The sequence below is a fragment of the Pelodiscus sinensis genome, chromosome 4 (genome assembly GCF_049634645.1).
Source record: "Pelodiscus sinensis isolate JC-2024 chromosome 4, ASM4963464v1, whole genome shotgun sequence".
Lineage (NCBI taxonomy): Eukaryota > Metazoa > Chordata > Testudines > Trionychidae > Pelodiscus > Pelodiscus sinensis.
Window position 1 is genome coordinate 83,361,408 of NC_134714.1, and position 23,908 is coordinate 83,385,315.

The window sequence follows — 23,908 nt, forward strand, 5'->3', positions numbered from 1 at the left end:
AACTTTCCATCCTAACCAAGACTTCAGATCACTATCCCTGTTTTGTCCTGGATGATTCACTTCTACACTTGGATGCCTTACAGGCCTGTACGCAGGAATTTCTGTGTGTGGGGGGGGGGGGAGCTGTGGGAGAGTTACAGACATGTTGAGGAAGTTCTGACACATACACCCCTCCAGTCTGCCTTTGTGTTATCATGGGAAGTAAGGGATTAGCAGCAACCTCAGGATAGCTACTGGGGGGAAAAACATTGAACCTAGGATCTATGTCAGGAAATGACCTCAAATCCTAGTATGATACTGCCACTTTGTGTATGAGATTCCTGTTGAGGAAACCAAATACAGTCCCCTTGCAGTGCTCTTGTGCCACACACTCTTGCATGTCCCTGGGGGGTGGGGAAATGGCATACATTAAGGAAGAAATTCCCTGCAGCAGCATTCCACAAATGCATTGTTCTCCTGACAATAGCCTGAATAGGGAACAGGCAGTCAGGCTGGGGCCCTGAATGGGTCCTGTTGTAATGGCTGTGCATGGGCTGAGCTACTCATGCAAAGGTGAGCCTTTAGGCTAGCGGGAAAGGAAAAGGCTCTCCAGGACCTACTAATACCAGAAACTGCTTCAAGCAGGCAAGAGGTGACTTTAAAGAAAGCAGCAGGAATGACTCATTTGTTAGAGAATGGAGAGATTGCTGGGCTGTGAGCTGCAAAGGAATAATATGGAAGGTTCACACAGTGAACACAGTTCTGTGCCCTGGGAAAGTTGGAACAACATCTCACTATGAGCATCACTTTTTACCCTGCACCCTTCTAATGGGGATGGGTGGCAGAGAAGTGCATTAGTGGGAAACCTTTGTCTTTCCACTGGAGCAGGTGTCTGAATGAAACAAAAGAGTGAGTGAGGAGCATTTGGCCTGAGAGGAAAAGAGTGGGGGAAGCCCTGCCAAACTCCTGAGAGAAGGCTAAAGACAGCCAGAAGAATACTGCAAGTGGTGTGTGTAAATACCAGCATGCATGCTTCCGTCTGTGGCACCTGTTTTCCCTAGCACATGTGCCCTCCTGCACATATCTCTGTTTACACCTTCATGTATGGGTAGATGCTTGTGTGCAGAGGCCTGAGTGTACAAGTGTGCATGCAGGCAGAGACAGAGACATTTTTATTTCAGAGCCATTCATATTGGCTCCATCTGATACCTGACTCTCACCTTTCCCAGCACTCTTTCCTACAGCTTCTCTCACTCGTTGTGTAGCTGCTGTTCAGTCATTGCTTCAGTTGTGAGGCCCTGATAATGGCTTCCTGTCCAGTTTACACACTCTGCAGCTGCAGCTGTGATCTCCCTGATTGTTATCTCAGCTGCAAAGCTACAAATGTCATAAAATTCCTCAGGTCTTATTATGCCCCACACAGTTTTCCTTCACACCACTGTAAATCCCATCTGCTCTACAGCAGAGCTTCTTCCAGTGGTTAATGTCTACAGGAGGGAAACTCTGATTCTCATATTATAGGACTAGGTCAAAAGAAAGGCCCTTACATGGCTGGGGGTGAATTTGGGTCCCTTGCTCACTATGGGCAGGAGCACAGTGTTCTATAGAGGCCAGGCGGAGTGTGTGGATGGGTAAGGGAAGGGACAGTGTCCTCTATGTGATCTAATGTCAGTACTTTCCTACTCAGACCAGGCTTGGAGCACTCCACTGAAATTCGGAAGAAGCCACGTTCACTCATCCAGGAACCAGAGTTCATGAGTCTGAATGATGAGTGGAGGGAAGGTAACTTTTCCCTGACCCACATTTTCAGCTGTAATGTGTAACATTTTCAGCTGCAAGATGGGTCTGCTTGCAGTTCCTGCTGTCCTTTTTCTCTGCATTTCCATTGGGCAGCATCTCCTCACACAGGCTACGTCTAGAATGCATCCCTGTCGACAGAGGGATGCAAATCAAGCACGTCGAAATTGCTAATGAAACCGGGATTTAAATATCCCGTGCCTCATTAGCATAAACATGGCCGCCATTTCTTTTCAAAACGAAGTTTTTTCGAAAAACAGCAGTCTAGACGCGGCTCTGTTGAAAATAAAGCCTTTTTCAACAGATCCTCTATTCCTCAAAAATGAGGTTTACAGGATCTGTCGAAAAAGGCTTTATTTTCAACAGATCCGCATCTAGACTGTTTTGAAAAAAAGCAGCAGCCATGTTTATGCTAATGTGGCATGGGATATTTAAATCCCTGCTTCATTAGCAATATCTATGTGCCTAATCTACATCTCTCTGTGGACAGAGAGGTGTAGTCTAGACACACCCATACAGACTAACCAGTGATGGCTCAAGGCTTGCTGCCTGGGTTCTGCACCTGCTGCCTAAGCCCTGGAAGCTGAAGACAGGAGCTTTTCTGGTGCAGTATGGATTAGGGATATAATAGGGTAGTCAATTAACCAATAAGCAAAAGCTTATAGGTTAATGCTATAGACTACACGCATTTCCACCCTCCCCCACCAGTAAATTATTTAGCAGCCTGGCCAGCAGCCCAGCTCAGTCCTGGCTTGCAACAGGTCCAGGACCTACCCCTGCTGTGGCTCTGCATTTAAAGTGTAATTAGGAGCTAGGTGGGCAGGCAGCCTGGTTCAGTCCCGGCTCATGCCAGGTCTGGGAGCTCAGACAGCCCCTAGACAGGGGCTGTTGCCACCCTGCACTGCTGCCTCTGTATCAGAGCCACCAGCACAGGGCAAAAGGCAGCCAGTCCATGAGGGGAGCTGGTTTTTAAACTGGCTCCCCTCATGGACCAGCTCCCGCCTGGCACCCCGTGCTGCTGCCTCTGATACAGAGGCAGCAGCACAAAATGGCAAGGGGCTTTTCAGGAGTGGGGCCAGAGCACACTTGCAGCTGGCCCTGCCCTTGGGTACTATAGAATAGTTGAATAACAATTAAGAATTCACGAGGTTAATCGACTATTCAATTAACCGATATTTAACGTCCCTAGTATGGATACGGCCATAGCTAATGTTAGGGAGTAACTAGTGCTCTGGCTACCCAGCTGCCTGAGTGGGGAGGTTCCAATATAGTTGGCCCATGAGTGTTCTGTACTGAGCTGCCCTAGTGATCTCTACCTTGATTGAGCAGCATGGAGCATATAGGTGTCTTAGCTTCACCAATGGTGTTGGAGTTGTCTGTGGGCTCTGGTGCAAAGTTCTGAGGCAGAGTGGGATAGTGCTCTCAATTGAAAGGGTTGGGAGTGGAACCCTTCTGTGGTGTCTTTCCATGGGAGGATTTCAGAGACCCTCACATAAAATATGGAAACTCCACATGTCCACTGGCTATTATATCCATGTTACATGAGTGAGCTGGTATCAAGACCGGAAGTAGCTCACTGTAACCTGGTCTATACTACCCTTATTTTGAAGTAACAAGTAGAGTCCACACTACCAAGCCTGTTATTTTGAAATAAGGGGCTGGTTATTTTGAAATAACGCTTATTAGTTATTTCAAAATAGCGGTAGTGGATGCTCCATTGCTGCTATCTGGAAATAACTACTCCCTAGATTCATTAAATGTAATTATTCCCCAGTGCTTGAGGTAGTGTGCCCACGCTAAGGGAGACTGCCTCTGACTAATTTTGAGCTTCCCTTTAGTGTGAACACACTGTTTCAAAATAGTTATTTTGGGAATTCTTTTGAAAAGTTATTTTGAAATAATTTCCTAAAGTAGACATACTCCCTGAAGCCAAGACTGGGAGTCGTGTATCTCAGCTCCCTATTCTGATCTGTACCCCGCTCCCAGGGAGGGAGCTAGAAGCTATGACTTCCAACTCACTTATTCACATTTCAAGGCCTAGACAACACTTCCTTCTCAAAGGTATGCTGTAGGGGGACAAGAGCCTAGATAGTCTGACGCAGGGGTGGGCAAAAGGGCCTCTACGGCTGGATCTGGCCTGTGGAGGCCCTGCCACTCCCCCTGTCTCCAGGCTAATTGGTCTGGGGGTAGGGGAAGCATGCTAAGTCTCCTGCCACCTGTCCCCTGCCCTTGCTTAGAAGCTTGGCACACTATCGCTCTGGAAGGAGCCCTTTTGCGCAAGAGCTCATCAAGAAGAGGCCAGTGTAGACAGGCAATATGAATTTCTTGTGCAAGAAAGCCCTATGGTTAAAATGGCCATCAGAATTTTCTTGCGCAAGAGAGTCTACACACTGGCATGGATGCTCTTGCGCAAAAGCACATGCCAGGGTAGACACTCTCTTGTGGAAGAGTTATTGCACAAGAAGCTGCCACTGTAGACGTAGCCTCAGTGTACCACTTGTCTGGAGGCCAGTTTGAGATTGGAATGAACTTCCACAGAAATTAGGGACCATCACAAACCTCACCACCATTTGCTCCAAGTGCAAAACCCTATCAAAACAAAACACTATTATAGGTGTTTTCCCCCAAACTACAGACTTGTGTTTGGCATGGCACTTCATGCCCTACTGGGTAGGCACTCTCATACAGCCCTGTGCCCCCATGTGATTCTCCTTTTCTCTGATGATCTATAGCAAGGAAAGAGGCCTGCTCCTTTCTCAGCCCAGAAGGATGCAGTGGCTCATGTACTATGTAGGTAGGGGGTAGGGCAGCCTATGCCCCCTCCCTCATGCCCAGGAATGGGTTGTACATAATGAAAGAAGCTATTAAGGAACAATTGCATGTTTGAACTGGGATTTCATAAGGACAAGAACCACCTGGGCTGGAGGTAAATGTCTTCCCTGAGGCAGTGATCTGTGCACACGTCCAGGCCCAGCCCGGTAGGTATGCATTACACTTGGAAGAGACAGTGTCTTTCTGGCTGGCAGGTCTGTGCTTGCTGGCTCTGATTTTACTAGTGCCTCCCACTTACAGGGATGGGCGGCAATTACTTTGTCACCCCCCACACCACTCCCTTTTCTACCTCCTACCACACCTTGTGCATCCTCCCAGCTGCTCTTCTGAAATGCAAAGTGAGGAGAGGGCTGATAGTTTCCATGCATTCTTGGAAGTGCAAGCCTGCCTTATTGTAACCCTGGAGGCCAGGAGCAGTGAGAGAAGTTGCAGCAGGTACAGCCAGTCTCCCCATAGCTAGCATCTGTTTCTAGCCTGGACTCTTCAGATGGATTTTCCTGCTGCACTAGGAAAATCCTGATCACTTCATGTTTCCCATGTAGGCTTGTGTGACAGGTTTTCCTACTGTATTCCTGGGGCTGTTCAGGAGCTATTCTGCCATTCTCAGGGGCTGTGTCTAGACTGGCAAGTTTTTCTGCAAAAGCAACTGCTTTTGCGGAAAAACTTGCCAGCTGTCTACACTGGTTGCTTGAATTTCCGCAAGAACACTGACGATCTCATGTAAGATTGTCAGTTTTCTTGCGGAAATACTATGCTGCTCCCGTTCAGGCAAAAGCCCTCTTGCACAAATGCTTTTGCGCAAGAGGGCCAGTGTAGACAATGCGGTATTGTTTTGCACAAAAAAGCCCCGATCGCAAAAATGGCGATCGGGGCTTTCATGTTCAAAACTGCGTCTAGATTGGCATGGACGCTTTTTCACACAAAGTGCTTTTGCGGAAAAGCGTCCGTGCCAATCTAGACGCTCTTTTCCGCAAATGCTTTTAACGGAAAAACTTTTCTGTTAAAAGCATTTGCAGAAAATCATGCCAGTCTAGACGTAGCCTGGGTGTTTGGGGGCAGTGCTGCTTTCTGCTCATTCCGTTTCATATATAAGCAGAGGCTCAACAGTAGCTAAGACTTTGCCCAACACCTTCTCATCTTCCCTGTCTCCTTATGCTCCACACCAGAGCTCAGTCCTCTCTGAGACATTGCAGGTGCTACCACCTTCCCCATCTCCTCCTACACTCCCATGCCTGGCTCAGTCCTGCCCTCCACAGCTGAGGTACAGGGATCCCCCTTTCCATGGTGCCACAGGCTCAATCCTCTCCCAGCCGAGGATCTCCAAGCACTTTGTAAATACTGGTTTAAGGAATCCTCCCAATTCCCATGAGAGGCAGGTAACAGGAGCCCTATGGAGGGGGAAATGTAGGTCGCAGTGACAGAGCCGGGAACAGAGCCTAGACAGCCTGACGCCCAGTCCTGTGCTCTAGCCACTAGCCTGCACTGCCTTCCCCAGTACTGGTGCAGCGCTGGCCCTGCCGCTGATCAGCTTGGGAGCCGGAGCGCTCGCAGGCAATGCCATTGTCTCAGGTAACCTGGCCCGTCCCAGGTGGGCTGCGCTCCCCTCTCACGGGGCTGCAGGGCCGCCCTAGCCTTCTCCGCTACCAGCAGCGGCTCCGGCCAGGTGCGGGGGGGGGGGGGGGCGACTTTCCTCCGCCCAGCCCGCAGAGCGGGCGGTGACGTTTGAGCCAAGGTGGTGGGGGGAGGGGTTGGGGTGGGGCTTGGGCGGCAGATTCCTTACCACTAACTCTGGGCAGCTCCGGGTGCGCCGCGCTCGTGGTGCCGACCCCGCGGCGAGCGAGCGAGCGAACGCACCTCTCGGCTGGGCGAGAGCGGGAAAGCGAGCGGTGTGACCGGCGGGGCGCCGCTGTGGGATGCCGAGCGGGGGAAGCCAGGTACGATGCGCCAGTGGGGAGCCGCGTGTGCGAGGCAGTGAAGGGGGCGGCCGAGGGAGCCGGAACATTTCTGGCGAGGGGGGTGACTTAGGTGCGAACTCTTTAGACTCCGTGCTGTCCCCAGGGCCCCGCTGCAGCCGGGGAGACACGCTCGCGGGGCCTGTTCAGCACTACGGTCCCGCCTGCTTCACCTTCACCCGGGCTGCAGGCAGCTGGAGAGCGCGGGGTGGGAATGGGAGTAGGAAACGCGGCTCTCCTCGGCCTGGCCGGCCTCCCACTTTGGCCCAGCGCTGGGGGTTTCTGAGCTATTTCGCCTCTCCTGCTGGGGCTTTCCCTGTGTTTGCCAAGCGTTAATCCCAACGGCAGCTAAATGCGCTTCTTTGAGCAGCCCCACTTATCAGTTCGTTAACGACACAGCCACGTAGCCTGCAGCTGCCTGTTTGCTCGCTGATCATTAAGCTCGGCCAACTGTAATTTGGCATCAGGTGCCTGGCACAATGGGGATCCCCCATCCCAGGCCAGACGAGAGAGGAGGGAAAGGGAATCATGGCAGTGGAACAGAACAGAGTAAAGGTGACCGAAGGGCAGCCCACAGACCTGTAGTGTGGAGGAATTGGGTAGTCTCTCTTTATATAGTTTGTGATTTCTCTCTCTAGTGATCCTCTGTTTCTTTATTTCAGATCCCTGGGAGGTGTGTTTGAATCCTAGAAATGTAAGTCTGGAATGGATTTCAAGAAGTTATCTCCTGATTCTAGTCTAGCCATCTGCCAAATAGATCTAGACCGTTCCTGACAGGTGTTTGTCCAACCTGTTCTTAAATACCTCAGATGATGGGGGAAGTCTTGCCCAAATCTTCACTACCCCTATAGTTTATTTCCTCCATAATTATCTATCCTAAATTTCCCTTGTTTCAATTAAGTCCATTACTACTTGTCCTACATTCAGTGGATATGGGGATCAGTTTGTAACAATTTGCAGCCCTTAACATTGTTATCTGGAAACTTATTAGGTTCATGCACTTCCTCCTTCCAGTTTTCTTTTCTCTGGACAAAACATACCCAGCTTATTTAACTTTTCTTCAAAGGTTAGGTTTTTAAACCTTTTATCACTTTTGTTCTTCTCCGGCCTATCTCTGATTTGTCCATTGAAAAAGTGTGGCATCCAAAGCTGGACATAGTACAGTGAGGCCCAAATAGTGCAGGGCTATTATTTGAACTTCCTGTGTCTTTCATGTGGCACTCCTATTAATACATCCCAGAATATTATGGTTATTGTTGTGCCTTTGTAGTTACTTCATATTGTGGTGTGTAAAGAGCAAAAGACCCAAGAAGGCCAGATAAGGCCCTTGGTAATCTGCAGTGCAGCTGGTGTTCCTTTTTGTGTTTTGAGCATGCAACTCCTGGAAACTATACAGGTCTCACTCAGCATGCCATGCACCCTCCTGCTCGGAGTGGTTGGCTGAATGGCACTCTGGGGAGCTTAATCTTTGTGGGCTATGCTATGTAGAAGCACATCTGCAGTCTGCTTCATTATATGCCCAATAGATTCAGCCCTTGGACTTCTTGCCTGCTGCTGACAGTCTTTGGTAGGACAGTTTGATGTCCTTGGAGGAGACCCTAGAGTCCGCTGCCTGGTATTCCAGAGCAGACAAGGTGTTGCAACATGCATGTTCTGTGGAGAAGCCACCAAGATCTCGGCTACTCCTACAGGCAGAGGCAGACTGCTGCACCCAAGGCACAATGCTCCGAGCAGTTCTGTGAAAAGCTCCTCCTTTACATGTCCTTGTGCCTAGCAGATATGTGATTGTCTCTGCAATGCCTGGAGGAAAGGGAAGTCTGCAGGAAAGGGCTTCAGCCATCACAGTGCTCAACTGTTGGGTTTAACTGTTGTTTGGGCATTGCCCATCATTGTCCCAGTGAAAGGAATAGCCCCATGTTCCCTGACCCATAGGAACTAAAGGCTCAATTGAAGCATCTGCACATCAATAAGCTTGGGTCTTTGAATAAGAAGGAAGTTCTCAATCCAGGCCCATTTAATTCACTGGCAGGAGGGAGGCTATTGTTTGAATGGTCTCCAGATGTTGTGTAGAAAGGGCAGGGATCCCTTCTCAGTTATTTGCCAGTAAAGACCAAGAGGAGAAATGAGCTGGGCCTATGAGGGGAGGTCTGGTTGGGCCAGCCTAATCGTGTGTGAAGTCAGCTTGGATCAGTGAAGGCTAAACCTGTACGGGTGTATGGAGGGGGGCCTGGCCAGGGCTGAGCCTTCCTTGCGTATTTCACTCTTTGCTGTGGAATCAAAACATCTCGTCTAAAGGCAAAATGTCTCTGCCCCTTGGTGCTGTGAAGAACTAGGGGCTGAGCTTGTTCTCCATGGAGTGAGTAACTGTGTCTTTGCTGCTCTCCTTTGCTGCTTTTGAGTGAGAGGAGCATCCTCTGCATCAGCCATCACACAGGTGTTAATGAGTACACGGGGTGCAAAGCAGAGAACTCAGTCCCTGGAGTTTCTGTTGGGAAAATGTTGGGAGGAGTAGCAGCGAGGGTTGACTTTTCAGAGCTCTAGGGATCAGGCAGGGAAATGAGGGGGGAAGAGGAGAAATCGGCCCTGGCTGTGGAGTTAGTCAAGAGGTTTGGCCTATGACCCTTGACCCTAAGCAGAGGCCCCATCTAGTTGGTAACTGTCCCACAAGTCTCTAAAGAACAAATCATGCGTCATTGGAGGCAACAAGGCCTGGAGATTAGCTGAGTGAACAGTGGGTGAGCTACAAGGGGAGGAGAGTAGGGAGAGTCTCATGAGAATCTTTGCCTCTCTCTAATACCTGCCATTCATGGGTCAGAGGCGGGAAGGGTGATGTGATGCCAGAAGAGCACTGGTGGAGGTTGGGTAAGTGTGGGGAGGGGCAGGAATTCCCTCTTTTATGGTCTCCCTGCTAGCAGCTGAATTTTCATTGTCTGGTTCCTTTTGATGTGTCCCTCTCTCTTGAAGCTGGGATCTTGGTTTTTCTCCCTTTTTTTCCTCTTGACTAACTCTCTCAATCCTACATTTCTCACGGCTGATTTATTTACTCCCTGCGTTGTACTGCTGCTGTGATGCCAGTGCTGCTGGTGAGGGGGTAGTTTGCTGCAGTGCATGGCTACTCTTTTGTTTCTAACTATCCCAATGGTCACTCCCCTGAGGTATTGGACAGGGCCAGTGTGCTGCAGCTGTCTGCAGCACTTAGTTACAAAGGTACCATTAAAATCATGACTTCAGTGTAAGTGATGCAGTGACATCAGCTTGAGACTGCAGACAGGTGGAAACAGTGGCTCTGACAGGCAAACTCAAGGGGCTGTTAACTCTGAGCCCCAACAATGACGATTTAACTCTGACCATGGTCAGTTGTTTCATGTCTGATTGAAGCCCTTAAGAAAAGGACAGGCCAGAGGTATTGTGCTGATTTTCACAATATACTGGACACAGTGCCTCATTTTGTGCTCTCATGTGAGTGAAGCGTTCCCCAACCTCTGGTTTTCCCCATGGCTTGACGCTATTGTTAAAATGTGACCCAGCTTACCTGTGTCTTAGCATGTGCCTGTTAATCTGTGTTTATCAGGGTCTGCCCTGGCACTGGGGATGAGACTGGGCAGCTGAGAGTTAAGTGTGCTGTCACCTCTGCTGAGCAAGATTGGCTCCTTGACTCATGTATGAGGGAAATGAATGGGGGGAGAAGGGGATGTGTCTCATTCTGGTTCCCCGAAAACATTTCTCTGCACCATCCACTTCCTCTCTCTGCAGTTCAGTCCTGAGCTTCTCTGCGCATGGGGCCTGGGCTCCCCTTGGATCCTGGCAGTGCAGTGAGAGGCTGTCTGCGGGTAGTGCCGTGACCTGTCATGAGCTCTGCTCTCTTCCCACAAAGGCTGAACAGGCTGCTCCCATTGGTCTTCTTGCCCTAGAGACAGGACACTCCTGAAGCTGGGTCCATTGCTTGGGCCTGTGGAACACAGTTTCCTGGGCTTGGACAAGCTTTCTCCAGCTTAGGCATGTAAAAGGGCTGCATGTCCCTTTAAGGCAGGAGTACTTGTCCCGTGACTCCCAGGCAAACAGGATCTTTACTCCACACAATACAAAACTTTGTTAGAGCAGGTAATGGTCCGCAGCCAGCAAGGGGAGGAGGGAGGCATCTATCCCTGGGCTGACTCCTCAGAGATTGTCATGGTTTTGTTCCACAGGAGCAGGTCAGCTAGATGAAGTTTGGGAAAGGAGCCAGAGTGCTGAGTTTTGGCTACTTGCTTATCTCTGCTCCAGTAAAGATTCCAGAGCAGCTGGCCTTGGGTGCCTTGTCCTTGAGCCTTGTATCTGGGGAATGGGTCCGGCCCCCACAGAGGGCGTGGGGGAGGGGAAATTTGTTCTTTAACACAAGAGCAGATTTAATTAAACATCAGGTGACCTGGCAGGGCTCTGAGCTCTGTGAGAGCAACTTACTAAACCCCATCCTGTGCTCAACAGCTGGCTGGGGGCCCAGCCTTGGGCATGGGATCCTGTGGGAACCACAGGTTTAGGTCTCTGTGCTGCCTGCTGAGATTACTGAGGTGCAGTCATGGAAGTGCCCAGCAGTAGGGCATTAGCTAGTAGGGCTTTAGTTCTTTCTGTAGGGACCAGTTTGTGTGACTGAAGCTGTGAGGCAGGGTCTGTCTGGTCAGATCTAGCCAGTTCTGACTGCCGTGGCCATGGAAAGACCCCTTCCAAGAGGAGTGACAATGGCAAATGGATTCTCACTTATGTACCCATGTAGCAGCCCAATATGCACATGCTAGGTGTTCACCAGAGTGTGCTTTCTCTTCCCTGGCAGACTCCCACCTTGGGTTCCTAGAATTCTGATGCCAGCTGTTGGGACTAGCCTGCTCTGACCGCTTCTCTCCAAAACCTCAGGGGATCTCCTTTGTTTCCCAGAAGGTCTCTAGGGGCCTCTTGAGCACTGCATGGACACTTTTAGCACTCTGTGTCTGGAGGGATTTTAAACAGTGAATTGTTACTTGTCAATCTCTAAGTGGCCTGGGCATCTGAGATCCCTCTTTCTGTGCTCTGTTGGAGTGGTTTATCCTAGCTAGGGGCCTCCAGGTCAAACTTAGGAAGTGGGTTGTGCCCACGAAAGCTCATGACCATCTACATGTTTTTGTTCGTCTTTAAGGTGCCGTAAGACTATTCGTTGTTTTTTTCGTTACAGACTATCTTGGCTACCCCTATGAAGTTTATGGGAGCCTGTGATAGAATATTCCCAGGGGAGGGTCCTTTGCTCTGAATTGCAATCAAAGGGCTGACCAGCCTGAGAAAGAGGAGGCAGCTTGGCCTTGTGATTAGAACAGGGCACTGAGTCAGGAGTCAAATCTCAACTCAGCCAGCAACTCCCTGCCCTTCCCCTCTGTGCATCATGGGGGTGATGATCTTCACGCACCATTAAGGAGCTGTGAGGTTGGATGAATGGAAACTTGTTGCAGTGAGTTCATGGCTCTCAGGGAGGAGGCTGTGCTGAGCGTAACTGATGCCATTAATCAATAAGCATCTGCTTATCAGTTAAACGGTTAGTTGTTTACACTCAAACGTCCCTAATAATAATTAGGGACCAGACAAGATGCTGCATTGAACAGAAACAATGGGGGTAAAGCCAGCAATGCTTGGAGCCTTCATCAGTGGGTGACAGTGTCCCCAGACTCCCCATGGTGGCCGCACTGTAATCCCTTAGCGGAGTGAGGGGTGCCCTCTCCGGGTGGCTGAGAGAATGAGCTGCCATCGTGGTTACACAGCCACTTCACCCAGACACCAAGCTAATGCCATCCTTTGTGCCCAGCTTTGGACTCAGAAGGGCAGAGCCCTGCATGCCTGTGCCTTGGCTGTCGGTCTGGCTGTGTCACTTCCATGTGCTTCTCCTCCATTGCAGGCTCTAGGATGATGGGGCCAGCTGGGCTAGACCTGCCTACATGATCCCACTGCCTCCAGCCCTTGCCCTGCCTGCCCATCATGCTGTGCTCCTGGCGTGGAAAACTGAAGCTGCTGCTCGCCACTGTAACGCTGGTGATCCTTGTCTCATGGCTCTGTGTCTTTCTGGGCACTATACAAAGTGAGTGTGGCCTGGCATTGGGTTGAGGTACTGCCCAGAACAGGGGAATGAGCAACAGTATTCAGTGATGGTTCTGCCACTGACTCACTATGGGCCCAGTCCTTGCCCAGTCTCTGCTTCAGTTTCCTCATCCTCATCTGTGATGCCCCTGCTTATCTCTGGGGGGCTGTGAGGACAAGTATGTTACATTGTATAAAGCATTTGATGGGTGGAGAGCTAATCACTTGGAGCTAGGGGAGGACTTAGAGATGGAGAGGGGCTGAGATCCTACAAGGTTGCAATGCTGAGCCTCACAGGTGTTTAACTTCTAGTTGTGTAGAAAATCCTGGGAACAACACTGTGCCCACAAAGTGAGGTCTCGGTGCCAGTGCTGGGCACCTTACAGGTGGATCCACACAAGCCAGCATGCTAGGCTGGGAGCCATCTCAGCTAGCAGTAGGAGATGCTGATGAGAGAGGTGTGCTAAGTTCCAGCTTCCCAGAGAGATAGGTGCCGGGTCTGGGCTGCAGGGAGGGCCTATCTCTGCTAGCAATGCAAACTGGGGGAAGGTGCTTCTGTACCTTACTGGCATGTGGGTCCTGATCCAATAGGCCTGCTGAGAGGCCACCTAATTCCACTCAGTACAGCTGAGGGGAGGGAGCGGAGAAGGTGTCCACTTATAACCTGGTCAAGTGCTCATCTGGGACGTGAGAGACCCCTGGTTCGAGACCTCTGCCCCTACGGGATCTGCCACCTCTCAGATGAGTGTTCTAACCACTGAGATATAAAGTGCTTCTCACTCTCTGGCCCAATTAATTATTTAAAGTGGAAGAACTTCAGTAGGCGAAGTTCTACACATGCCAGACTATTGCCCACTCCCCACAAGCTGTTGATGGGAGTTAGACCCCCATGCACATTCCTCTGGGGAGGGGGGGTATTCTCTCTCCTCAGATGGCTGTCCCCACCCACCAGTGCCATTGCCACATTACCCCTCCCCTCTCTGACCCTACACCCACTGTGGCTTTGGGGTGCTCTTTCCCCACACTTGGGCAACTGTTATCTCTTCTCTCTCCTTTCCATGGTCAGCATGCAGTGCTAGGGGTGCTCTCCCACCATGTTCCGGGGGCTGAACTCACAGTGGTTTGGGGGGCTCTCTCCACACTAGGGATGTGAACAAGTAGTCAAGTAGATGATTAACCAGTAAGCCTAGGCCTGTATCAGAGGCAGCAGGGGGGGAAGCAGGAGCAGATGTGGAGCAGGAGCTTAAAAGCCGGTCCCTCGTCCCTCCCCCAGCACTGGCTCTGTGGTGCCACCTGCTTCCCTCCTACACTGCTGTCTCTATGTGAGTAGGGGAGAGAGGAGGCTGTCTACAGAGGGTCTGAATTCCCTACGGACAGGGGCTGCTGCCATCCCACATTGCTGCCTCTGTATCAGAGGCAGCGGCTCGGGGTGGCAGGCAGCCAGTCTGTGTGGGAGCAGGTTTTTAAACTGGCTCCCCTTGTAGACCAACTCCTGCCTGCCATCGGGTGGCAGGGGGCTCCCCAGGAGTGGGGCCAGAGCACTCTGGCTTCTGCCCCGTCATCGGGGACTATCGCATAGTCGACTAACCATTAAGAATTCATGTGGTTCCTTGACTATTCTGTTACCCGTTAGCTAACATACCTACTCCACACAGATGGTCGTTCCCTCCTATTGTCCCCTTGCTTTGGGGATCGGCTGAGCCAGGACCAGGAGCGAGAGGCCTTAGCATCCCAAGTGCGCAAGGTGGTAGAGGAGAACCAACAACTGCGCCTGTTGCTCAGTCAGTCTCAAGTGCAGGCTGGGGCTGTGGGCAGGAGTGATGGCAGCCAGCAAGGGACAGCCTCCTTTGAGAATGAGGACACCCCTGCGGACGAGAGGAGCAACCGCACGGGCTGCTCTAAGCAGCAGGCGGTGCAGAAATGTGAGGTGAGTGTGTGGCCAGCTTCATGACAATGTCCTTGGGGAGGGTAGGCACCTTGAGGGAGCCAATAACACTGGGTGCTGGGGGTGCCCTGGGCCTGGGTTGATGGCCTGTCCTAGCAGCAAGTCTTTAGTTTCTGGGCCTCCCCCTGGCTGTCTGCTTTGTTCTTGTCTCAAACACTTGGGGGCATTTTATTCACAGTTAAGGGTGTGAAGCTGACAGCCAAAAGAATGACCCCTCCTTACCTGCTGCTGGAAGATGTTAGTGCCTCAGCATGTGTGAGCTTATGGGTGGGAAGGCAACACCAGGACTCCTGGGTTCTCTTTCCAGCTCTGTGACTTGGGGCAAATCCTGCCTCAGTTTCTCCACCTGTCACCTGTGGGTAATGACCCTGACCTGTGTCCCTGGAGGGCTGGGTTGCTGAGGCTATTTCTGTGTGTGGTGTGCTGTGTGAGGTGAGATGGGCCAGTAGGAAAACTGACTGACCAAAATGTTATCCAGCCACTGTCGCCACTTGACTTGGGAGGAGAGGGTTCTAATCGTAGGATCATGGCACTGAAGTGTTCTTGCCCCAGAAGCAGCTGTTTGCTGGACAGCCCTTGCTTTGGAGGTGCTACTCTGGGCAGGGCTGATGGTACCTTCTGTCTCTGGGCAGCTTCTGCACGTAGCGATTGTGTGCGCAGGTCACAATGCGAGCCGAGATGTGGTCACCCTGGTGAAATCCATCCTCTTCCACAGGTAACACAGGTGGCAGTGCAGGGGAAGCCTGTGCTGTGTTATGCTATTGTACACAGGTTCTTGCCCCGTGTTCAGGGCTGGTGGGCTTCTGTCTCCTTTTCAGACTTGTGTGTTTTGGGGGCTCTGGTAAAAGGGGGATCAGATCTGAACCACGCCTGTGGGGAACTTAATTTGTCCTTCCTCCCCAGTCACAACTGGCAGGATCCTGTGTTACTGGGAAGGTCCTATGTGAAGGGGGCTGTGCTGTTTGCATAGGGGTGGAGTGAGGTGAAAGCTCTCATCCCTGGGAGGTGTAGGGGGGTCTGGCTCAGGATGGGGCAGCTTCTAGAGGCCATTGACTTTGGTGACAGGGGGAAGCTGTTCTAGGCTCAGTGGTTCTGGAGGGATCTCTGACAGCTGCCTGCATTTCCCCCTGGCAGGAAGAACCCTCTCCATTTCCACCTCATCACGGACTCTGTGGCTCAGCAGATCCTGCAGACTCTCTTCCAGTCCTGGATGGTGCCCTCTGTCCACGTTAGCTTCTACAATGCAGACAATTTGAAGGCAGGAGCCCCAGATTTCTTCCTGCCCTCACTCCCCCTGCCTTTCTCAGCTTTTCTTCCCAGGCTCAATATTCCAGCAAAATGAGCAGGGCAGTGAGGGTGGTGGAGGGAGTTCACTAGACTATTAACTCTTGCTGCTGGCCCCTCTCTCATCTGCTCTCTTCCTGGTGCCTGTTACCATTTCACACTTGGTTGGTATGGGGGTTGGTTTCTCCTCCGCTTTGGTGCAGGTCTGTAGCTGAAAGCTCTTGTATGAAGGAGCTGGGGAGTCTCAGACCCATTCTTAGCAGAATGACACAACCACTAGCCCAGGTGATACTCACTGGTCCCCTGGTTGGCAGCCTCCAGAGAGCAAGGTGTAACCATTCACTCACTAGAGAGGGCCCCTGTAAAGCAAGGTGAGACTCATTGGCCTGGATATGAAACAGCCAGAGTCCAAACCATCTACAGAAGCAGTGGAACAGGCTATGGGGCAGTGGAAAGCTTAAGGCATCAGAGTTCAGTCTGGTCACAAACAATCGGAGCAGCAGTACAAGTCATGCACAGATGACGGGGAAGAGGTAGGAGCTGCGGATGGAACACAGAGAAATATCCCAAAGGGAACAGGCACATAGGCACTAGTAAAGTGAGACTCAGCCTAAAGAAATACTACTCGTACATTGGGGAAATATATCCTGAAACCTGGATCCTCAGAGGGGCTGTCAGAGCCTCGGGAGATGGAGGGTGGAGCTGTACAAAAGCTACTGCACCTGAGGCTTGTGTACACAAGACGATTGCTGCTCTTTGTATGGCTCTGGGCACCTCAGGCCCTGGGGGCTCTGCTCCGAGAGCAGGGAGGGGACACGCAGCATGACAGTGGTGCTGAGGGGTGCAGAGTTGACTCTGACTGGAGGGAGTTCGGGGAAGGATGACAGGAATGAGCAGGGAGGCGTGGGGAGCAATGAAAGGATGGAATCTGTCCAACTTGGCTAGTGACTGTAAGGAGGGGAAGGAGAAAGCAGTGCTTGCCAGTATCTGGAGTTTTTCAGGCAAATACCTAGAGAGCATTGTGGGCAGGGCAGGGGAATCTTGGCTGACATCCTGATGCTGAGGGAGCAGTGAGCCCACTGCCCAAATGTTGAACACCAGGAACAGACTGGAGAATGGGTTATAGGGGTCAGTCCTCCTCAGGCCCAGGGGGAGTGGCTGGCTGTGCACCAGGGCCTTCTCCATCTTTGCTGACTGGGGACACTAAGTAAGCGATGTGTGTGAGGGCTAGATCCCTGGAGACGTCTTATTCACAGCTGCCTTAAAACACTTCAAATGGAAAATACATTTGGGCTAAGCCTGGAATCGATGCGCCCCCTGGTGGCAGATGCCTGACCAGCCAGAACATTGTACAGTGCACCTGTACAATCCCCCCATATTATGTACTTCCTTCAAATGTGGGCAGAACAGTCTCCTCGCTTTTCTAGGACTTGCTCATTGCCTCCTCACTAGTTCCTGATGGTTCTGAAGCTCTGTGATGCTTCATTAGCCTCTGGCACAGTGGGGGTTGGATTTGGGGAACAGCCCCACCTCCTTAGACCTCTGTTTTGCGGGGATGTGTAACATTTGTGGTACAGGCTCAGTGCTTTATGTCTAGCACTGAGGGGGAGGGGGGAAAGATATAGGAATGGCCATATCCTGGCCCTGAGGGCTCCCTCCCTCCCTGTTGCAGCCAGAGGTGGCGTGGATTCCCAACAAGCATTACTCTGGGATTTATGGGCTGATGAAGCTGACGCTCACGAAGGCACTGCCCTCCAACCTCTCCAAGGTCATTGTCTTGGACACAGACATCACCTTTGCCACTGACATCGCTGAGCTGTGGGCCATCTTCGGGAAGTTCTCTGGTGAGGAGGAGTTGGGACCAGTTGAGTTGCTATGCCTCTGCGAGCAGAGCCAGGCCCATTGCCCGGGCTTCTCTGAAAACATGCAGCCCCTTGGCACTGGTGGCAGTTTAGGAGTCTGCTCTGTTTGGCTCTTCCTGTCTGTCTTCCTTGTCAACCACTGGTGGGAGTGGAAAGGGGGGGTGGGGGAGGGCAGTGCAGGGCATGGATTTGTGGTGGGCACATACCCCTCTGGTGAGGTGGGTCTGTCTCACTTTCCAGATAAGCAGGTGGTTGGGTTGGTGGAGAACCAGAGTGACTGGTATCTCGGAAACCTGTGGAAGAACCACAAGCCATGGCCAGCGCTGGGACGTGGCTTCAACACAGGTGAGCTCAGAGCATCCACAGCTCAGTAGTGAGACTGGCACAGGGGAGGGCCCCCAGAATTTGGAGGGGGGGCAGGGCTGGGGAAGTACCTGCTTTTACTCCTCCCCATTAGGCTCACAGATAGCAAGGACCTATTGCCATGACTCCTGTCCCGTCCCGGAGAAATGCTGCTGTTGTTGCTTGGGACATGGGGAGCAAACTGCCAGCAAATCCACTGGGACCTAAACTTGTGGCCTTGGCCACAATGGCTTGATGGCAGGTTTCCCCAGTGGCTCTACCTGACTGGCCCCCATTCCCTGCTCTACCAGCCCAAGGCCTCTCACACAACCTGCCCCTCTTTGATTTTATAACGGGGATAAGTGGCCCCAGTGAGCTGCACTGAGATGCCTTAATAAGGCTGCCAACTCTGACTGAAGTTATCCTGGGAGGCTTTTTTCCTATGTGACATAATAGGCTATTTTAAGAAAATGTCATTAAAATGTCCAGGTTGGCTTTCAATAGTCAACAGGGGGGAGATGCCAATTCTGGGAGACTCCAGGCCAGTCCTGGAGGGTTAGCAAACCTGATTCAGCCTCAGCACAGGGATAGTCACATGCCATTCTGCTCTTCCACAGAGAGGTTTCTTAAGGTGGCCCCCTCCAAAGGTGACTGCTCCCTAAGGCCATTCCAAAGTTGCCCTGGCCAATCAAAAAGTTCCTGAGGTGGGAGCCGAGCCCCCTCCCCACGCTCTGGGAATCATATCAGGAGACACTGCTGTTGAGAAGAGTGTGGGACATAGGGACATCACATTCAGGCTAGGCAGCAAGCCTACAATCCAGCCCGCCCTCTGGGATGCCCAGCAAAGGGTGTTCTCAGAGAACTGGTTGGGTGCCGTCCCAGAACATTGACCCTAGGAAGCTCCAGAAGGGATCTGGCTAGAGCTGAGCTCGGGAGGCTGAAGGCTGGATCGACTGCATCAAACAGAAGTGCTGGAGCCTGTGTGATGTGGGGCACCTGTGACCTCTCCTCCTCCCACCTCCTGCTTCCCAGGGGTGATCCTGCTGCTGTTGGAACGGCTGCGCCAGATTGGCTGGGAGCAGATTTGGCGGCTGACAGCAGAGCGGGAGCTCATGAGCATGCTGTCCACCTCGCTGGCAGATCAGGTATGGAGCCGAGCTGAGCCCCAGCTACAAGGTCTTCATTGACCCCATGCTTAGTCTTGGACAAACTTATAGATGCTCCCTGACCTGCAACTTCCTGCAAACACTGGGGCCTTTGGATGCTGCTGACAGTAGGTGCCTTTGGAGCAATGTTTCCTCTAACTTTTTCCATGTGTGAAATAAATTTTATGTGCAGTTGAAACAAATCCAGCCATGGGCACTTTGCTAATTGGCTGGGCAGCATTGGAGGGGCTGCACAAGTGCACAGTGTACAGGGAACACTGCCTGGGATCCATGATTCGAGACTTGTAACCTTCCACTCAATCAGCTCAGCATTGGTCTTGACCTGCAGCATTCCCTGTACTTCAGCTTTAGATGCCTCCTGTGCAGTGTCTGGTTACTGTGCCCACCTGTAGGGTGGCTGCATGGCATGGATTAATATGGAGACCCCTTCTCCCATCAGACAGCTCTTGTCCCCTGCTCAGGGTTTGCCCTCCAACCTGTGGGGGCTGAAAGTTTCTGCTACCCATGGGCTTATTGCTGATTCTCTTCCAGGACATCTTTAATGCAGTGATTAAGCAGAGTCCAGTGCTGGTGTACAAGCTCCCCTGTTTTTGGAATGTGCAGCTGTCCGACCATACCCTCTCAGAGCAGTGTTACTCAGAGGTCTCTGATCTTAAGGTGGGTCTCTTGGTCCTTGGCTGCTTTGCAGGAGGAGTTGGTGCTGCAGCTGGGCTGAGGAGCCCACTGCTGCAGGCACTGACCTTTCTTGGCCTGGAGGGATAAGGTGTTGGATTCTAGGGTGCAGTAAGTGGGTGGTGGTGGATCCAAAGAGGTGGGGAAATACTGTGTCTGCCTGTTTCCTTCACACTTCAGCCCACCTTTCTCAGGTGATCCACTGGAACTCGCCCAAAAAGCTGCGGGTGAAGAACAAGCATGTGGAGTTCTTCCGGAACCTCTACCTGACCTTCCTGGAATATGATGGGAACCTGCTGCGCAGGGAGCTCTTCGGCTGTGCCAGCCTGCCCAGCCCACCAGGAAACCAAGTGAGCCCTTGCTGGTTGCTAGCCCCAATACTCACTTGCCCTTATCTTGTGGGGATGGGAGAGGTGGGACATGGGACATTCCGTTCCCATGGATCCATCCATGTCCTCTCTTGGGACTTTGCGAGGTTGGTCCCTACATGGCTCCTCTCCAGGGCTCTGTCCTGTTTAGTTGAACGTCTCCTGTGTGTTCCAGCTGCAGCACCTGCCTGCCCTTGGTTGTTTCCTAGCTGCAGTCTGGCCCTGCTACAATTCATTCTTATGTTCTAGCTGCAGCAAGCCCTGGAGGACTTGGATGAGGATGACCTCTGCTATGATTTCCGCTGGCAGCACCTTATGATGCACCGCATCCACCTGTTCTTTCTGCAGTATGAGGTCCCGGCCTCACCTGACCCTGCTGATGTCAGCCTGGTAGCCCAGCTCTCCATGGACAGGTACTCAGCAAGGACTGGGATGGAAGGAGGGGAGTTACGGGATATCTTGTTTCTTCTAGGGCAGCTCCCACTGCTGAGGAGTGGGGTCTTGCAGCCAGCTGTGGGATCTGTAAGTACGTTCATCAGCCCTGGAACCTTTATATGAAAAGATGCTGTCAAACTGACCCAAGTCTAGTTCTGCACTAATAGAAACCTCACTTCTGTCGGGGGGAAGGAGGGGGGGGCAGGAGAGGTGCAGGGGACTGGAGCTCAAATGGGAGTTGTGCCTCAAATGGAATTTTGGTACTTTTGGTTCTAGGATTGCAAAATCACTCTTTACCACAGAATCATGCCTCCAAATTTGATGAACTTACACTTAAAAAAGCCCTACAATGCAGCTAGGAGGGGTAGAAACAAAGAAAACCTTTGTTTTCAACCTTTGTTGCAGAGTTTGAAACACCAGTTACCCGATGAATGAACCACTCCTTCATTTTAGTAGAGTATAAACTGTGAAACCTAAATATGGCACTACCAGAGTTAGTGCTGTTATTCAAGTACAGAATGTTGTGGCAGAAATAGGCAGTGAATTTTCTTATCCCACAATCCCAGACTGCCTCCCCACTTGCCAGAAGCCCTAAAATAGCCATTTAACTCTCCATTTCCCATTTTCTACAGTGCAGTTATATGCTAATACATGCATTTGTGGCATGTGGAAAGAGTAAAATCCACTGAATTCAAAATTAAAGCGAATACCAGAAGGGGCTGCTGTACTGATGGGATGAGTCATTTTCATGTTTAATTAAATGAAAATCTGCACTGTGGAACTTGCCTGGAGCTGCCACAGATGCTAAGACCTTGCAGTAGAATCCTGGTTGTTTACTGTGGAGAATGCTTCCTGGTTTTGGACATTCTGTTCTGTGGTAACTTGTTGAGGGAAGAAAAATGGGAGAGGTAGGGCAAGATAAAGTGACATCAGCATGGCAGAGTGGAAGGTTTGTTCAGTCTCTTCTGCGTAGCTGTGTCCACTGTTGTTTCTTGCCTGCTCTGTTGTCTAGTGCTCTCTCCATGTGGATGGCTCTGGCATGGCTAGTCTCATGCTGTTTCTCTTTCGCTTACAGGTTGCAGATGCTAGAGGCAATCTGCAAACACTGGGCAGGCCCCATCAGCCTGGCGCTGTACATGTCGGACGCAGAGGCCCAGCAATTCCTGCGCTATGCCCAGGGCTCGGAAGTGTTAAGCAGCCGCAGGAACGTCGCCTACCACATTGTGTACAAGGAGGGGCAGTTCTACCCTGTCAACCTGCTGCGCAACATTGCCCTGACCAATGCACGGACGCCCTATGTCTTCCTGACAGACATCGACTTCCTGCCCATGTATGGGCTCTATGATTACCTCAGGTAAGCCCTGTACATCTAGGCCAAGCTAGGTGTAGTAGTCAGGATTTACTGGTGTGAAGTCCTGACAGGTCTCCTGCTCCATTGATGATAATCAGTCGGGTGTGTGTTCAATCACATGCGCCATGTTGACTTGTGCAATTAGTCAACACAGCAAGACTGAGTCCCCAAAGACCACACATCAGATAAGGATCAAAGGCGCCCAGCCAGGTTTATTGTTAAGTGAAGTACAGGAATAGTTGTCGGTAGACTATCGAACCGCTATGCATTTGTACCCTATAACAATGGACTCAATCAGTGGAAGGCCCCACTGCCCCCGGCTGGACAAAGACTGTCCCCTCCCCTAAGACACCACTTAATATACAGGTACACCATACTCCTGATGTGGCCGGTTGCCACCCTCTGACTCTACTTAGATACCATCCATCACTCTGCCCCTCATGGATCGATTAGAACATCTCTATCCATCATGCTGTCATTTTAGACCTTTTCCTGAACCTGGGTCTGTATCTGTGGGGAGTGTGGGTACCCAGGTCTTTTTCAGTGAGCTAGTGTTACCATCCTTTTGGAATGTGCTTTCAACTTATAACCAATTACTGCTTTATAGTAGGTACCTAGTTCCAATTAGTGTTCTACACCTGGGCCTGTTACCAGTTAGTGTTTTGTGCACTCTGCCCTGTGCTGTGAGCAGGGGCCTGCCTCTTGCTCACACCTTAGCTTTGCTTTATATTGGCCAAGTGCTGTCCATTGTTAGCTGGAATTTTGTTTCAGGCCCTCATCTTACTACACAAGCCATTCACCCCCAAGGGTCCTGGTGCGACAGTTCCTCTCAGGTGGCTAACTAAGGTTGTCAAGTTCACCTGGGTCCCAAACAAGAGGGCTCCCAGCCCTTCCTGCTGGAGGTGATTCACCAACTGACAGGAAGCTTCTCCTTCTAGAGATTGCTGATGCCCTTCCACCATCTGCTGCTGGGGCCCAGGAACATACTGTGTGTGGGGCTCTATCTTCTACTGAGTGGCAGTTACCTCTTGCTGGCTCCAAGCCATCCTAGCGAGGCCTCATGCTCTCCCCTGCCCTCCTCCAGGAACTCCATCCGGCAGCTGGAGCTGTCCCAGCGAAAGGCAGCACTCATCGTGCCAGCATTTGAGACTCTGCGCTACCGTCTTTCCTTCCCCAAATCCAAAGTGGAGCTGCTCTCCATGCTGGACATGGGCTCCCTCTACACCTTCAGGTAGGTGCTGGAGCCACTCTCCTCCACCCAGCAAGACCCAGACCACAGGCCAGACCCAAGCGCCTTTTGTGTTGTCTCCCACCCCCATAGTCTGCCTGAGCCTGGATCTGTTCTGAAGTTGCTGCCCTGCAGGTAGTGACAGGAGCAGCCTTGTGTGTTACCCTGTAGCCCCAGGGTTCAGTGAACCACTGGCCTCCCTCTTGTAGTTTGTCTCTGGGACCTGAGGGCCTCTGTGTGGTACATCTAGCTGGTGCTTCATTTTTCTCTCTCTCTCAAGGTACCATGTGTGGCCAAAGGGCCATGCCCCAACCGACTATGCGAAGTGGCGGACAGCGACAGTGCCGTACCGTGTGGCGTGGCAGCCAGACTTCGAGCCTTACGTTGTAGTGAGGCGTGACTGCCCCCACTATGATCAGAGATTTGTGGGCTTTGGTTGGAACAAGGTGTCTCACATCATGGAACTTGATGCCCAGGTGAGTGAGACAGTGGAATTTGCTGAGCAAGGAGGGTCCAGATTCTGCTTTGTGCCTGGGAGCCCCTTACTGTGACCATGGGCAGGTGGTTTCTGGGACCCTCCCAGCACAAGACTTCCTTTGGACCAAACTTTGCTGCTCTTGTGG

General features: G+C 51.6%; 1 protein-coding gene across 9 annotated transcripts in view; it reads left to right on the plus strand.

The window, feature by feature from the left end:
- The window catches only part of LARGE2 (LARGE xylosyl- and glucuronyltransferase 2), a 72,097-nt gene that overhangs the window by 22,856 nt on the left and 25,333 nt on the right, over positions 1-23,908 (plus strand). For 6 of the 9 annotated variants that reach the window (XM_075927562.1, XM_075927561.1, XM_075927558.1 and 3 more), the window contains 16 exons: positions 1,667-1,761; positions 6,405-6,542; positions 7,223-7,254; positions 12,454-12,633; positions 14,288-14,559; positions 15,210-15,292; positions 15,712-15,835; positions 17,534-17,705; positions 17,964-18,068; positions 19,098-19,210; positions 19,763-19,888; positions 20,098-20,253; positions 20,521-20,684; positions 21,782-22,060; positions 23,142-23,288; positions 23,566-23,761. In XM_075927562.1, coding sequence (XP_075783677.1) covers positions 12,534-12,633; positions 14,288-14,559; positions 15,210-15,292; positions 15,712-15,835; positions 17,534-17,705; positions 17,964-18,068; positions 19,098-19,210; positions 19,763-19,888; positions 20,098-20,253; positions 20,521-20,684; positions 21,782-22,060; positions 23,142-23,288; positions 23,566-23,761 — 2,037 coding nt within the window. In that variant the 5' untranslated portion in view covers positions 1,667-1,761; positions 6,405-6,542; positions 7,223-7,254; positions 12,454-12,533. Of the gene's footprint in view, positions 1-1,666; positions 1,762-6,385; positions 6,543-7,222; positions 7,255-12,453; positions 12,634-14,287; positions 14,560-15,209; positions 15,293-15,711; positions 15,836-17,533; positions 17,706-17,963; positions 18,069-19,097; positions 19,211-19,762; positions 19,889-20,097; positions 20,254-20,520; positions 20,685-21,781; positions 22,061-23,141; positions 23,289-23,565; positions 23,762-23,908 lie in introns of those variants that run through there. The other 3 variants (XM_075927560.1, XM_025185355.2, XM_075927563.1) reach the window with 3 other exon arrangements.